This window comes from Amphibalanus amphitrite, unplaced genomic scaffold, assembly GCF_019059575.1.
Source record: "Amphibalanus amphitrite isolate SeventyFive unplaced genomic scaffold, NRLGWU_Aamphi_draft 000042F_arrow, whole genome shotgun sequence".
Classification (NCBI taxonomy): Eukaryota; Metazoa; Arthropoda; class Thecostraca; order Balanomorpha; family Balanidae; genus Amphibalanus; species Amphibalanus amphitrite.
In genome coordinates this window covers 364,069-379,702 of record NW_024881538.1, presented here as the reverse complement: position 1 = coordinate 379,702, position 15,634 = coordinate 364,069, and the positions used below count along the sequence as shown (strand labels likewise).

The 15,634-nt window shown below is 51.8% G+C and overlaps 1 protein-coding gene across 1 annotated transcript; it reads left to right on the top strand.

Moving 5' to 3' along the window:
* Positions 1–12,001: 12,001 nt before the first annotated feature.
* LOC122375874 (uncharacterized protein K02A2.6-like) lies at positions 12,002–12,554 on the top strand. The gene is made up of 2 exons (XM_043355451.1): positions 12,002–12,347; positions 12,535–12,554. Exons 1-2 carry the CDS (start codon positions 12,002–12,004, stop codon positions 12,552–12,554), a joined length of 366 nt encoding a protein of 121 aa, XP_043211386.1.
* Positions 12,555–15,634: the final 3,080 nt, after the last annotated feature.

Sequence of the window (15,634 nt, the reverse complement as noted above, 5' to 3'; positions counted from 1 at the left end):
TATCAGAAGTTATTGAAAAAACTGCTGGAGGCCTTCCATAACCTGACATGACCTCAAGGACATAACGAGGGGTCGTGGGTGGCAATTTTCCGATTAAGTGTTTCATTTTTAATTGTTTTATGATGTTTAAATTCGTTAACTTTGACATTTGTCTACCTATAAAAAGAGGCATGCATGCCCTGATTTTCTCCCATTTCCTTATACCTAATGGAAGGGTCGCAAAATTGTCCTTACCTTTGGTCAAAGACATAGCAATTTCGAGACTTACATTTTATATATACAGTTAGGGGAGAGTGGGGCAAAGCGGCCACCCGGGGCAAAGCGGCCACCCATCGTTTTAGCCCTCCACAGCTGGCGTTAGCTCCAATTTATGGTTTCCAATTATACTTCTCTTCGCGGTCGTTCGAATGAGCCAGACCGGGGTTTCAGGCCCATCGCCATTGTTTAGTGAAACACGGAAAAGCATTTCTTGCCAGGTTACCAATTATGTTTACAATTTTTAAATGTTATTTTATTCCATAACCGTTTGGAATTTTTATAAGCGTTTTTGTCCATGCATTGCGTGGTTATCGTACATGCCTTCTACCAATTTTAATGCTTTTTACCCCACTAATAGCTGAGCTGGAATATTTTTGTCTCGGACGGTATGCGCGGGGCAAAGCGGCCGGGGCAAAGTGGCCAGCCCCCAATTGGTCATAAGTTGTTTCCATCTGGATAAAAACATTATTTATATTCAAATGTGTCGTCATGCATTCATCTTGGCCACTTTTCGGTTACATGAGTTACCAAATTATGCAATTAAATGTTTTTCCAAGAATATTCTTTCTTTGTTTAGCAATAGGTGGGAAGATAACAAAGTAAACATCCATCTTCCCTTAAACCTTGTCACCATCAAATACCCTAGTCGTGCATGAGCGAACTATTCTGTTTCTCATATCGGGACTTGAGAAGTCGCCAGTGGCCGCTTTGCCTCAGGGATGGGGCAAAGTGGCCAATATGCTATAGGTTTAAAGTTTTGCCAATATCTCCCATATGTGAACGCCTTTGGAAATGAAACGCAGTTGGAATAAAAGACAATTTAATAGGGATCACATTGGTATAGAAAGAATCTTTCTAAGTTTAAAAATCAAGCGTCGGCATCGTTAGAAACGTTAGGGTGGCCGCTTTGCCCCACTCTCCCCTACACACTGTTTGTCTTATCAATCGCTGAAGTTATAAAGGGATCGTTCAGTTGGTGTATCTATGGTGAGCATTTGCCTGTTCCGTAGCTCAGTTGGTAGAGCACCGGACTCCCCGCATTGTCTTCGCTTGCGTTTTGTCCGCCGGCCGATCCGGAGAGAAAGTTACCGAGTGAAGGTCATTCAAATTTCAAAAACTCAATGAAAATGTCACTGAGGTCACGAAAATATTTGAGTAGGTAGGTATACCATTCTTTAACTTGGGGGGGGGGGGGATGAACGTATCGTTACAAATCAATACGCTGTTCATTACGCGAGTAACTAATGAATAAAAAATGTATGACTTCATCCTTACTCCACCCGCTCTCCCTCTCCATAAAAAGAGAGTTAATTGTGTTGCATTTTATTTAGATGCAGAAAAATAGAGGCGTCAAAGGATATGGCCGAATATCAGCGACCCTTGCTGTGTAAGCAATGGGGCTTGCAATGGGGTATGACAAGTGGGGGTAATGGCCCCGTCCAGCGCCCATAAAGTGGGCACCACTCGTGCGACCTGCCGACCACTGTTCTAGAGCCATAAAACACCGTGAATGTTTTAAGCTTGACGATACGGATCGACTGGTATGCAACATGTTTTATTTATGGTGAGGTCATGAACTTGACCTCAGGTAAAATTTTTAAATTAATTTTTGTAAAGTCAAATTATAGTTCATTTGTCGCATTATGACACGAGAAATACTAGTATATATCCCGGAAAAATAGACGTAATACCGCTGAGCTTAGGTAGGTTGAATCTGAAATCATTACTTAGAAAGAGTTATAAAAGAACCGTCGAACGTGTCTTTTTTGTCATTAAATATCAGTAGGTATGGCGCCCCCCTCAGATGCCAAGTGCCGCCCCTATGAGTGCAAAATGCCGCCCCTAAATGTGATTGCCGACCCAGTGAATATCCCTTAAAATACGCCCTGGGTGAGGCATCGGAACAGATTTAACCTTTTCTTGCATTTTGTTTGAACGTGTTTGACATGACGTGCCATTGATAATCTGGGGTCCAAGACGACTCCCAAGAACTTAAAAGTTTTAACGAGTGGAATTGGCGTCCCGTTCAAGGTAGGGAGAGAAGATGGCTGTGTTATGTTGTGTTTGGAAAAAATCATAAACGCAGATTTTTTCCGGAGAAAATTCCAAACCATACAAGGCCGACCATTTTTCTATTTTATGTAGTGCTATTTGTAGACGATGGATCCCGATGTCATAGTCAGGTGTGGTACACCAAATGGCGCTGTCATCGGCGAAGAGAGAGAAAGATGTGTCAGCAGGAATGTTTTCAAATAAATCGTCAATCATAATGTTGAAAAGAATTGGAGATAAACAGCTACCTTGTGGAAGTCCATTCTGTGTTTCATACGTGTTGGAAAATACTGAGCGGAGCCGAACACGAAAACGCCTGGTTCCCGAGAGAAAGTTGCACAAATAAAAAGCCAAGTGTCCTTTGATGCCAAGCAGGCCTAATTTATGAATCAATGCCGGCCTGTACACCATATCAAAAGCGTTTTTAATGTCAAGGAAAATTGCTGAAGTATGTTGTTTCTTTTTATAGCCTTTCCGTATATCACTTTCCAAACGGATCAAGTGGTCGATTGGAGAATGTTGCTTTCGAAACCCGCATTGGAATTTCGAAAGCAACTCTTGCTGTTCGAGGTGAAACGATAAACGTTTGGAGACCATCCTTTCCAAAAGCTTGCCTATGCAGCTTGTCATGGCTATAGGACGATAACTGTTTGCGTTATGCCTAGCTTTACCTGGTTTTAATAGAGTTACAACTATACTTTCTTTCCAATGCTCTGGGAAGACCTGCTTGCAGAACAGATCATTAAATGTCTGAAGAATGAAAAGCTTCGAGTTCTCCGAAAGATGGCGGAAGAAAGAATAATGAAGTTTGTCAGGCCCCACGGAAGTATTTCCGGCGGAACCGATGGCCTCATTTAATTCCTGTGCTGTGAAGGGAACATTGTAGTATTCGTTGTTATCTGAGAGAAAAGTATCTGGGTCAGGCAAAAATCGTTGACGAGCCCTACCTATAAACTGTGGTTGGTAGCGTTCATTTGAGCTCGTGAAAGCAACTTGTTGAGCTAAACAGTTTACGACATCATTTGGTTCACTAATGGTGTTGGCTGTTCCCGGAAGCCTAAGCACCGGGAAAGTTGCAGCTGTGCGTTTTCCGGATAAACGACGAACTAAATCCCAAATCTTGCATAAAGACGTCGAAGAAGTAAATGAAGACAAAAATCGGGTCCAGGAGTCGCGCTTGGCTGCCCGAATAGTTCGCTGAGCGTTTGCGCGCTCCCTATTTCTGTTAATTAAGACTTGTTCTGTGCGAAGTCTAAGGTAAGTACGGAAGGCTCTTTTCCTTTTTGCTATAGCCAATCGAACCGCGGGTGTCCACCACGGTACAGCATTTCCTTTTTTGCATGGCTTGGTTTCAGGAATGCACTCTTTTGCGGCTGATATTAATGTTTCAGTGATGTATGAAATACCGTCTTCAGGATTTGCAAAGCGCTCGTGGTGTTCAAATTCACACAACTCTGTGAATTTAATCCAATCAGCTTTGCCAAGATTCCAGCGGGGGATGAAAGAGCAGATACCCGGGACTGGAAAACCAAAACGAAGAAAAATCGGGTAATGATCGCTATCGTGTATATCACTATCAACAGTCCAGTGGAACCAAGGGGCAATGCGAGAAGAAGAAATAGATAAGTCGATGGCTGACTCTGTATTATGTGATAAATTAAAGTGTGTCGGTTGATTGCAGTTGAGTGTTACTAATCTATTCATATCAAGAAAATCTTCCAGAACTCTTCCTCTGGGTTTCAATGATTGTGTGTCCAACCAAGCCGGACTGTGGGCATTGAAATCGCCGAGAAGAAGAAAGGGGTTTTGAAACTGGTCCGTGAGATTGTTAAGCTGTCTAAGAAGGTTTGTATTATCAAAATCGGGAGGAATATAAATGCTGCAAACATCGATGTTCCTGCCGTTGACATACATGGTACACGCAACGGCCTGTAAATCTGTCTGTATATCAAGCTCACAATGTGTATAATCGTTGTTTACGTATAATGCGACACCACCATGGCGGCGCTGTCCGTACAGCTCATCATGTCTGTATAATGTGTAGTTTGATAAATTGAAATTGTACTGATCGGTCGGTAAAAACCAAGTTTCCTGTAGCGCAATAAGTACAGGAGTAAGTACGGAGAAAAAGTTTTTTAATTCGGCCCACTTGGAAAGTAGGCCTCGGCAGTTCCATTGGAGCATGGTGTATCTATTCATGATTGGTGACGAGATGTGTTACCACGGCTGGGCGAGGCCCAGCTCAGCGCGCGGTTACGCCCCATCGCCACCCGAGTCGGTGGACGTGACTGGCGATCCTTGGATTGTCCATCACCCGTGAGGGGAGCTGAGGGTTTGGGGCGGGAGCCACTCGACTTCTGGACCCTCATCCAGCCAGTGAAGCGGCTTGCACCGACAGGCTTCGGCTTCGGAGCGATCTCTGGAGAGACAGCCGGCAGGGATTCAAGAGAAGACGGCATCTGTTCATCTGCATCAGTGTTCTCAGATGTCTGGGTCGTGCTGGTGGAGGCGGTCGGTTTGGGAGCCATAGGCTCAGGAGTCAGAGGCGAGAGGCACTTCAGAGGAGGGAGCTCTGGGATGGCATCGGTCTGTGTACCGCTGGAGACGGTCTGGGTCTGCGTGGCCTGAGCGTACGATTTGGCTGGCTGTTTGGATGTTTTTTCTTCGACTGCGCGGCGTGCTTGAGGGTATGAGACTCCCGTGGTTGCTTTCACACTGCAGATTTCTTTTTCCTTTTTCCACACTGGGCACTGGTTGGAGTTGGTAGTGTGGTCGGTGGCATCACAACTGAGGCATTTAACCGGAGCGGAGCATGGAGAGCCATCATGCGGAGCAGCACCACACCGGTGGCACCGTGCGGTCTGCTTGCAGAATTTTGAGCCATGTCCGAAACGCTGGCAGTTGAAGCAGCGGAGAGGGTTGGGAACAAAGACGCGAACCTCGTAGCGAATGTGGCCGGCGAGCAGAGTGTCTGGAAGCTTTGTCGTGTTGAAGGTGATCACCAGCAGACTGGTGTCACGCCTCTGACCGTCTCGGAACGTAGTGAGGCGGCGGACATGAGCGACCCCCTCAGAACGGAGTCCGCTGAGGATTTCCTCTTCGGACATGCAGCGCATCTCCGGAGCAAAGATCGTACCCTTCGTGGTGTTGCGTGCGTGGTGGAGAGAGACAGTTACATCTTTTTCGCAGAAGCGGGTGCATTTGAGCAAAGCCTTGGTCTGAGCGCGAGTTTCCGTCTTTACGATAAGTGTACCGTTCGCTGGAGTTTCGATATCCAGGAGACCGGTGCCACAGATCATCCCTAGATACTTAGTGGGCCAGAACACATTCACCTTCCGGAAAGAAACATTTTCATCAACAGGCTTGATCACCAAAAAGGATCCAGACGACTCGAGATACGGCTCAGGCTTGTCCATAGACGGGCCAGCGGTGGTCAGGTTCGGGCGCGGGTCAGTACCGGGAGCGGAGGCCAGGGTCGAGCGACGGTCAGTGCCGGGGGCGGTGGTCGAGGACGAGCGAAGGTCAGAGCCAGGGTGAGCGGTCAGAGGCGGGGCGGGGTCAGCAGCCGGGAGTTGGGAGTCCATCACGTGATCAGGAGAGTCAGCCAAGGAGGAGTCAGAGTCGGAGTCCGGAGGATCAGGGCGGCGTCTCTTCCCCGACATGGGGAAGAGTGGCGGAAACGGAAACGAGAAAGAAACCTAACTAATAGAACCTAAAGAAACGAAACTATCACCACCAAACGCTCAAAAAACCTGAAAGAGCGTATCGAAAGAGCGGAATCAAATGCCAATATCAGCGTGCGCGTGGAAAATCGTCCGTGTCCAAGTGACCTTACCTTAGGAAAAGTTATAGTGCCCGTCATAGCTACTCAGACTGAACAATCAGTTTAAAACGTGCAGCGATTGATAAGAGCAACAGTATATAGGGTAGACCGGGGCAAGTCGCCCCGCCGAGGTAAAACGCCTCACCGATGTTTCTCGGAACTGGCAGGGTTCTGGGGAAACATCATCTTTTCTATAAAACGTGCACTATATGATCATTATATGATCAGACTGGAAAGAAATTGTGATGACTCTTTTGGGAGATATAGCCAAAAATGTGTTTTTTGTGTGATTTTTATGTTTTGTTGTCAGATTATGAATCATGGCGTTCTTTTATGGTCCACATTAGGTTAACGACTTTTATGTATTTTGAACAACTATTGTCTAACGCTTATCATGCCGGGTTGGTTCGTGTTAAATTATGACTTACTGGAGTGCAAGGCGTTGTTCTCTGACCGAACTACGTGATGGGGTAAAACGCCCCAGTAGGTCGCGGGGCAAAAAGCCCCTGGGGCGTTTTACCTCTTGTGTTGTTGGGGCTACCCACTTTCTAATGTTCGGTAGCTGGCGAACAGTAAGTTTCTATGCCTTTATGTGTATTTTTCTCAGCAACTGGATGGCAAAGGAAGTATTTTGTTAACATTTGCATTGCAATAATTTATTATTTGGTCTTATGAGGTAGGTGAAAAACCTGCTCATACAACAGTGTCATATGCTGAGCACCTGACAGGATGGAATGTGCTAACTTCAGTGCCGTGCCTCCAGAGGTCTAACGGACCTCTCACATAAGATTTAGCCAACTACCATGTTAAATCTTTAATCTAAGGTATGGGGCTACTTGCCCCAGGCCGTGGGGCGTTTTGCCCTGGGGTTGGGGCAAAATGCCCCATTTGCAGTTGCTTCACAAATCACTTCCTAGCTTGGAGTCCGATCATAAGTGAATCAATTTGAGGGGTGCAATTTAAAGTAAAATGTCCAAAGAACGCATTGAGCACAAATTTGGCCTTTCAGGTGATGTGGGACAAAATTTATGTAGCAAAATAAATTATCTGGGGCGTCTTGCCCCAGGCTACCCTACGTAGAGTACCTCTACCTCGGAATTTCAATCAGTGGCGGCGGAACACCTTCAGTTACAATTGCAAAGGGGGGCACTGCCGACTTTTGGTCCCATTCTTTCCATGCAACGCCCATAGGGCGTTGCATGGAAAGGGCTGTTAAAATGCCAAAATCAAAGGGGGGCACGGTGCCCCGGTGCCCCCCCCCTCGTTCCGCCGCCTTTGATTTCAATATCACTTGCTTGCTCAATGCTCATTGCTCAGCTCGTATTGTAAGAGCACTGCGGCACAGCATAGATGCAGGCGCTTTGCTACTGGCATCTATGGGTGAAAGATGAAGATAATGGTTATTGCGGTACAGTATTACTGCAGGCGCAAACAACGTAGATAACAAAGATGCCTATGCTGCGCTGGCCGGCGATTGAGGCGTAAATTTGCGTTGCTGGGTAGCAAAAAGTTTAGGAGCCCGAATGTGGTGACGTAGCCCTTGCCCTCTGAACTTTGTGCAGTAGACTAGGTGGCGCTGAGCTCGCTGCGCTCGTGGGCACGGTGCGGCCGTGCAGCAGTCGGGCAGCGGCCCCCGCCGGATACCGATCACCAATACAGGACTACGTTATTCAGAACGCTGTGTGAGATCGCGGACCGAGATCGCGGACCCGGAAGCTGGAACGAACTCAGCCGCGGATACTAGCGGCGTAACAACTTGGCGACAAGGATGAGATTCGCTTAGTGGTGATCTCGGAAGGAAAAGTGGCGTTCTTCTCACGGATTTGGCGTTCTGGTGGTGCGGCACCGGTGGCCGACGCGGATATACGTCACGGGGAAGTGACAGCGTCGGGACTCGGACAAACTCGTTGGGCGTGCTGGATGGTACAGTGCGCGGCGGTCGGCGCGGATATACATCACGGTGAAGTGATAGCGTCGTGCCGGGTGATATTGCTTAGTGCTTAGTTCTGCTTAGTGCTTAGTATTTTTTTTATACTGCTGCATAATTTTGTGCATTAAAGCTCTGCCGCTGCGTTTCGCTGTATCGTTGTTGGGAACATTTGTATTGCACCTCCGTGTTGGGTGAACAGTGGTGCGGGCGGCGACGGCGGCCGCTGGACTCTGAACTTTGGACTCTGCTCGGTGTGGCGTGACTGGTGAGTCAGCGCGGTCAGTGCAGTGTGCAGTGCCCGACCCCGGTGCAGCCTCGGGGCGGTGGCAAACATGGCGGCCGGACTGCCGAGCGTGGCTCCCTTTGCAAAGGGGATGGACTTTAGCCGGTGGCTGAAGGGTCTGGAATTCTACGCCGAGGCGATGGACATAACAGACGACCGGCGGCGGACTGCAGTCCTGCTCCATCTAATGGGGCCGGACATCCAGGACGTGTTCGACACCCTGCCGGAGCCGGCTGCAACGGCTGCAACGTCACAATACGACACCGCCGTGGCTAAACTACGCCAGTATCTACAGCCGACGTCTAACCTTATGGCGGAACGTGTAACGTTCCACCGCACGAGCATGTACGCCGGCGAGTCATTCGACGCGTACCTGGCTCGTTTGCGGGCGGTGGCTGGGCGGTGCGGGTTCCCGGCGGCTGACCTCGACCGTGAGCTCCGGGACAGGAGCGTGGCCGGCGCGACTCCACAAATTCAGGAGCGACTGTTGCAGACGGTCGGAACCAAAGGAGACAACTTTTCACTGCAAGATTTGCAGGCTACGGCTCGTGCATACGAGCAAACGCAAATGCTAGTGACGCAGTTCCGTAACGCGTCTCTGAGCACGGACGGCGTCGGACGGTCAACTACCGCATTGGACGAGCGGCCAGAGGTCGATGTGGTGACCTCGGGACCGGATCAGCTGAACGCTGTCCGGCCACAGCGCACAGCTGACGGTAACCGGAACCGCCAGCGGCGCATGGTCCGCTGCTACCGCTGCGGTGCGGCGGGACATTTCCAGCGGGACTGTCAGGAGAGCCGACGCCCGGATGAGTCAGCGCGTGCGGCACCAGCGTCACGGCGGCCGACGGGGCCGGGGCGCCGGGAATCTGACACTCGTGGGTCCGACGGGGTCAGACCGGCACCGGAGACGCGGCGGTGCTACCGCTGCAAGCAGATCGGACATCTGCGCAGTCAATGCCGACAGCAGCCTGCCACGGCGGACATGTGGGGGCTGGGGCAGATAAACGCTGTTAACCTAACGGAGGCGGTTAAAATGACTTTACCAGTGAACGGGGTGGCCATCAAAATGGTGGTGGACACCGGCAGCCCTATCACTGCTGTGGGGCGGGACACGGTCATCCCGCGGCTGCGATTGAAACCTACTCAGCTACAGCTGTCGTCATTCACTGGTCACCGGATCCCTCTCCGGGGTGAGGCAGACGTCTCTGTAAGGTTTCGCGGTCGGGACCACCGACTGCGACTGGTCGTGGTGGACCTGCCTGGCGATCGCCGTCTGCTAGGCCGCGACTGGCTGCGGACTCTGGACATAAGTGTGGGCGGCGGAGAGACGGCGGTGATGGACGTCACGCCGGACCGAGGGACGGCGGACCTGGAGGCGGTCTGTAACAGGCACAAGTCGGTGTTTGACGGCACACCGGGGCGCATCAGTGGAGTAAAGGCGCACCTGACACTGAAACCGGATGCACGGCCGGTGTCACGGCCGGTGCGCTCGCCTCCATATGCACTGAAACCGGCCGTCGAGCAGGAGCTCGACCGCTGGGTGCAGGCCGGGATCGCGGAAAAAGTCGGTCCAAACGACGCGCCCGGCTGGGGAACACCACTGGTGACGGTGCCACGGGCTGATGGCGGTGTGCGTCTGTGCGGTGATTATCGACTAACGGTAAACCCGCAGCTGCAAATGGCGACGCATCCTACGCCATCCGCCGAGGACATCTTTGCGAGCGTCCGAGGACGGCGGTTCTGCAAACTGGACCTGAAAGACGCCTTCCTGCAGCTGGAGCTCGCGGAGGAATCGCGGGATATGACAACAGTCGTCACGCACCGAGGACGGTATCGGATGAAATCCCTACCGTTCGGCATATCGGCGTGCAGTTCGGTGTTTCAGGCCGCAATCGATCACATCCTGGATGGCATAGACGGGTGTGTGGCCTATCAAGACGATCTGCTGGTGACGGCGGCGAACATGACGGACCTGTGCGAGCGCTTGGATGAAGTGCTAACTCGGCTGGAAGCTCATGGAGTGAAGCTGAAACGGGAGAAGTGTCAACTTGGACTCGACGAGGTGCAGTACCTCGGCTGGCGCATCTCAGCACAGGGGCTGCGTCCAGTACAGGAGAAAGTTGACGCAGTGATCGACATGCCGGACCCTAAGGATGTGAAAAGTCTGCGCAGCATCTTGGGGAGCATCAACTACTACCAGCGCGTGCTTCCCAACCTCTCCACGGAACTAGCGCCGCTGTACGAGCTATTGCAGAAGGGCGCCACGTGGAAATGGACTGATGTGCACAAAAACGCACTGGTCAGAGTGCGGAAACTGCTGGCAGGGGACACAGTCCTAAAGCGGTACGATGCAGAGGCGCCGCTCAAGCTCGTCACAGATAGCAGTGAAGTCGGCGTGGGAGCCGTGCTTCTGCAGCCTGACGAGGAAGGACTGGAGCGTCCGGTGATGTACGCCTCTCGGACACTCACAAAAACGGAGAGAAAATATCCAATGGTAGAGAAGGAGGCGCTGGCGGTGTCCTTCGCTGTCAAGCGCTTCGGTCAGTTTCTCTACGGCCGGAGATGGACCCTGGTCACGGACAACAGGGCGCTGTCGCGCATCTTGAGTCCGGAGCGCGAGCTGCCAACGCTGGCTGCGGCCAGGCTCCAGCGGTATGCGCTGCAGCTCGCGGCTTTCACCTACGATGTGGAGCTACGTCCATCAGAAGACATGCACCTGGCGGACAGTCTGTCTCGTATGGCAGTGCCAGGCGGAGAGGTCGAGCCAACGGATGCTGAGGACGACAACAGCGGCGGCTCGTACCTGCTGTTCATGGACGGAGTAGCTCCAGTTCTGACGGCCAAACAACTCGCGGCGGCGACACGCCGCGATCGGGTACTGTCGCGCGTCCTGACGTACGTGCACAGTGGGTGGCCCGGACAGGTGGAGCAGGAGCTGGCCCCGTTCCGTCAGAGGCGGGATGAGCTCTCCACGGACCTGGGATGTCTGCTCTGGGGTGGCAGGACGGTGGTTCCCCACTGCCTTCGGCAACAGGTGCTGGCAGAGCTGCACCAAGGTCACCTGGGCAGCGCCAAAATGAAAGGTGTGGCGCGCCGATACGTATGGTGGCCTGGCATGGACGCCGAGCTAGAGGCCCTAGCGCGTGACTGCGCGGCTTGCATGGAAAAGCGCGGGGCACCACCGCGTGCTGAACTACACCCTTGGGAACCGACGGACAGCTGCTGGTACAGGGTTCACATCGACTTCGCTGGACCTTTCCAGGGCTCTTTCTTTTTGATAGTGTATGACAGCTACTCGCGCTGGGTGGAGGCAGTGCCGATGCGTGAGACCAGCACGGAAAGCACTGTGCGTGTTCTGCGCGAAATGTTCGCCAGGTTTGGATTGCCGGTCCAGGTGGTCAGCGACAATGGACCCCAGCTGACCGCCACTGCGTTCTCCCAGTTCCTGAACTCGAATGGGATTCGGCACATCAGGACAGCGCCGTGGCATCCAAGTAGCAACGGGGCGGCGGAGCGCGCAGTTCAAACAGTAAAGAATGGCTTGAAAGCTGCACTCAAGGACGGAGGAACGCTTTCTCAGCGCCTCCAGCGGTTCTTGCTGGCATACCGGGTGGCGCCACACGCGACCACGGGGAGGTCTCCAGCGGAAATGATGTTGGGACGGAACGTGCGAACCAACCTGGACCTCCTAAAGCCGGATGTGGACGCGCGGCAGCGCGAGGAAAAACTTCGCCAGTGGCAGGCCGGTAGGCCAGGTCACAACAGGCAGTTCTCGATCGGAGACCACGTCTGGACACGGGCCTACGGTGGACCGTCCAAGTGGCGGCGGGGCGTCATCACCGCCCGGACGGGCCCGCTGTCGTTCGAAGTGGACGTGGGGAGCGCGATCTGGTCGCGGCACGCCGACCAGCTGCGTCTGGCGGGCACCCAACAGGCTGCTGCAGCGTCCGATGGCGCGGAGGAAATCAGCCGGCAGCCGACGGTGGCAGCACCGAACCGTACTGGACAGGTTCCGGTGGCACCCACGGGGATGGGCGAACCACCGGTGATCATCAGACCGGGGGTCATCGTCGGGTCAGGTGTGACCGGCGGGTCGGAAACGACGGTCAGGTCACCGGCCAAAGACAGGCCGGGGGCGACGGGCAATGATGCTGTGACAGCACCTGCTACCGCTACCGGTGGCAGCTCCGAGGAAGCGCAGGTAGCTGCAGGCGGCGACGCTGGTGCCGAGGAGGAGGTCAGCAGAGGGGGCGGTGCGACCTCATCGGCGACAGGAACAGGAGCTGGATCAGCAACTGGGGGCATCGCTCAGCGTGTTTCCGTCAGGCAGCGGAAGCAGCCGCGTCGCCTCATAGCCGAAATGTGACGGCGACACAAAGTCGTGTTCGAAGCGACTGGCTTTGCTTTGAAATAGTTTTAGACGGATGTTTAGTCTTATTTCGGCCAGTTTTTGTGTTGTCTGCTTCGCCACGACTGTCATTCCTGTTGAGGGGGTAGTGTGTGGTGACGTAGCCCTTGCCCTCTGAACTTTGTGCAGTAGACTAGGTGGCGCTGAGCTCGCTGCGCTCGTGGGCACGGTGCGGCCGTGCAGCAGTCGGGCAGCGGCCCCCGCCGGATACCGATCACCAATACAGGACTACGTTATTCAGAACGCTGTGTGAGATCGCGGACCGAGATCGCGGACCCGGAAGCTGGAACGAACTCAGCCGCGGATACTAGCGGCGTAACACCGAATTTGACAAAATAAATGATTTGCCGTGCTGGTGGTCTGAGGTCGCAAAATCAACAGAACCCTAGGTCAGTGATATTGAAATTTCGAGGTAGAGGTAGGTAGGTACTATCAGGGTTGTGCTTGACTCATGAGTCGAGTCAGAAATTTGACTCAACTCTGACTCAAATGAGTCAGATTTGAGTCAAGTCGGATAAATTGTTGAGCTGTTGAGTTGAGTCAGAGTTGAGTCGGACAAAAATATTAAGGCGTTGAGTTGAGTCAGAGTTGAGTCAGTAAAATAACTTTTGACATTGAGTTGAGTCAAACATTTAGGAACATGAGTCAGCTGACTCAACTTTCCAGAAACAAGCTTTTCATCCCCCCGTCCCCCCCCCCGCTTAATAACTTCGCCCTGGCCCTGCTGCCGGACTTTTTCACCCCCCCCCCGCTCAACGGCTTTTTTGTCTGAGTCAATTTTGAGTCAACTCACTTGACTCAACAAAAAAATTTGAGTCAAGTTTGAGTCGACTCATATTTTCATTGAGCCGCTTGAGTCATGAGTCGAGTCGAGGGGAAAAAATCAGCTCCTTGTTTGAGTCAGAGTTGAGTTAGGGCTTTCTGAGGTTGAATGATGAGTCGAGTCGGCAAATTTTTTTGAGTCGAGCACAACCCTGGGTACTATACGTATATGTATACTGTTGATCTTATCAATTGCTGTACGTTTTAAGCCGATTGTATAGTCTGTGTAGCTATGACGGGCATTATAATTTTTCCTAAGGTAAGGCCACTTGTACGTAACCTGGTGACCTAACCTTGAGCGACCTAAGTCTGAAAGTTATGCAGCATTTGTGAAAAAGATGTATGAAAAGGTGTGCCAAAAACGGCGGCGCTACACAACGCCGTTTTCGAGATATTTACATAAATCCACATAGCGTGTCCAAGCATCCCCACCGCCCGGCGCGGATATTTTTTTGCACGTGCAGAGCGCACCTTTGGGGGCCACCAGGAGATGGATACGCTCAATAACTATGCTGGAATACATTCTGGGTGGCCTGTGTAAATTTGGCACATTGAGCTTGCCAGCGCTACCCGCCCTACCCGCATATGTGACACCTGGAGTGCAACATCAAAAGGTTTGCGCGTGCACAGCACGTGCACCGTGTACCCCAGCACGCCTATTTGTACAGCACCTTAAAGCGCGTGTCCAGTAGTGTCAGTGTGCCAAATTTGGTGTGCCTAGGTCAAGGTTTTCCGGAATCGGAGGATGCCTCCTCAAAACATGTTTTTGGCCACTAGCGCGTGCATTCCGCACCCCCTGATGCCGAGCATACCATATGTTAGTGGTCGAACACTGGGACATGTGACCTGTGAGTTTGGCACCTGTGTCGCCCTTCGTTTGATTTGAAGCGTCGCTTAGGGTAACTGTGGGGAAAACGCACCCCTGGGTTAAACGCCTCCCCTAAAAAAATCGTAGATCCTATCGACGGATAGGTGTTTTATCCTGGCTTTCAGAACAGTCAGCTGCTTGTTCACGTAGTTCTCTATTTCCGGTTCTGCGTCTTGAGGAACAGCGTGGGTAGGTGCTGATGTTGGTTTTGGGTGCTGTTTTTGTTGTTTTTACAGAAGATTCCTAAGCTTTTGATGCCCTCTTTATATCACAAAACTTGCTATTGTGCACATCACTCAAAACTGCGTTTTATTGTCATTCTGGTGAATTTATTATGCTGCGGCGTTAGTGGCGCGTTTTTTGTCAATATTTTGTTGACCGGAAATGGAGTGGATGGGGAAAGACGCCTACTCGATGCATGGGGCAAGACGCCCCCAGTTTTCTGAAAGGGGGGCGTTTTGCACGGTGGTGAGAGTGCAGGGTAGCGCCGTGTAGGTCGGGGCCGAAAAGGCCTCTCCCTGTCCTTTTTTGCTGATATATCCTAAACGACTGCAGATATCGTCACCAAACTTTCAGGACTATTCCGGGCATCCATTTTACACATTGCAACAACATTTTATTCCAAAGGCTATGATAGGTTGACCACAAATGACGTCAGAATGACGCCAAGTTCTGCCATGTTCATCATTTTCTGTTGATGGATGGGGTGGGGGCGCTTTGCACATGGGTGTGGGCGTATTACCCAGGGTGTGGGGCAAAACGCCCTTTTGTAAGGGTATGCGGAAACCTTTTTGGGGGGTTAAATACCACACGCAAGTGTCTTTTCTTGGTCTCAAAGCGTAGTAAAAAGAATGAGCTACATGATGGTGCCCAAAGGTTTGAGTAATCTGGGTTGGGTTGAGTGTCAGAAGGTTTCGCGCTTAATGGGGGCGTTTTTGACCTATTCACCCTAAATGTTTTTGCCCTTTGGTAGTTTGTCGGCAAGTGGCACGCGTCATGTGACACCGGGTGACATGTGACATCCATCATCACCTGCCTCAAGGAATTACCCTTCGAACGGTACCACCAGCATCTCGATCCGATCATCCGTTTGGACGCAATTCTAATTGTATTGGCTCGATGACCTTCCAGAGCACGGTTTTTGGCAACGTAAAATGGCGCCTTGTCGGCTTCACTATCTTCCATAG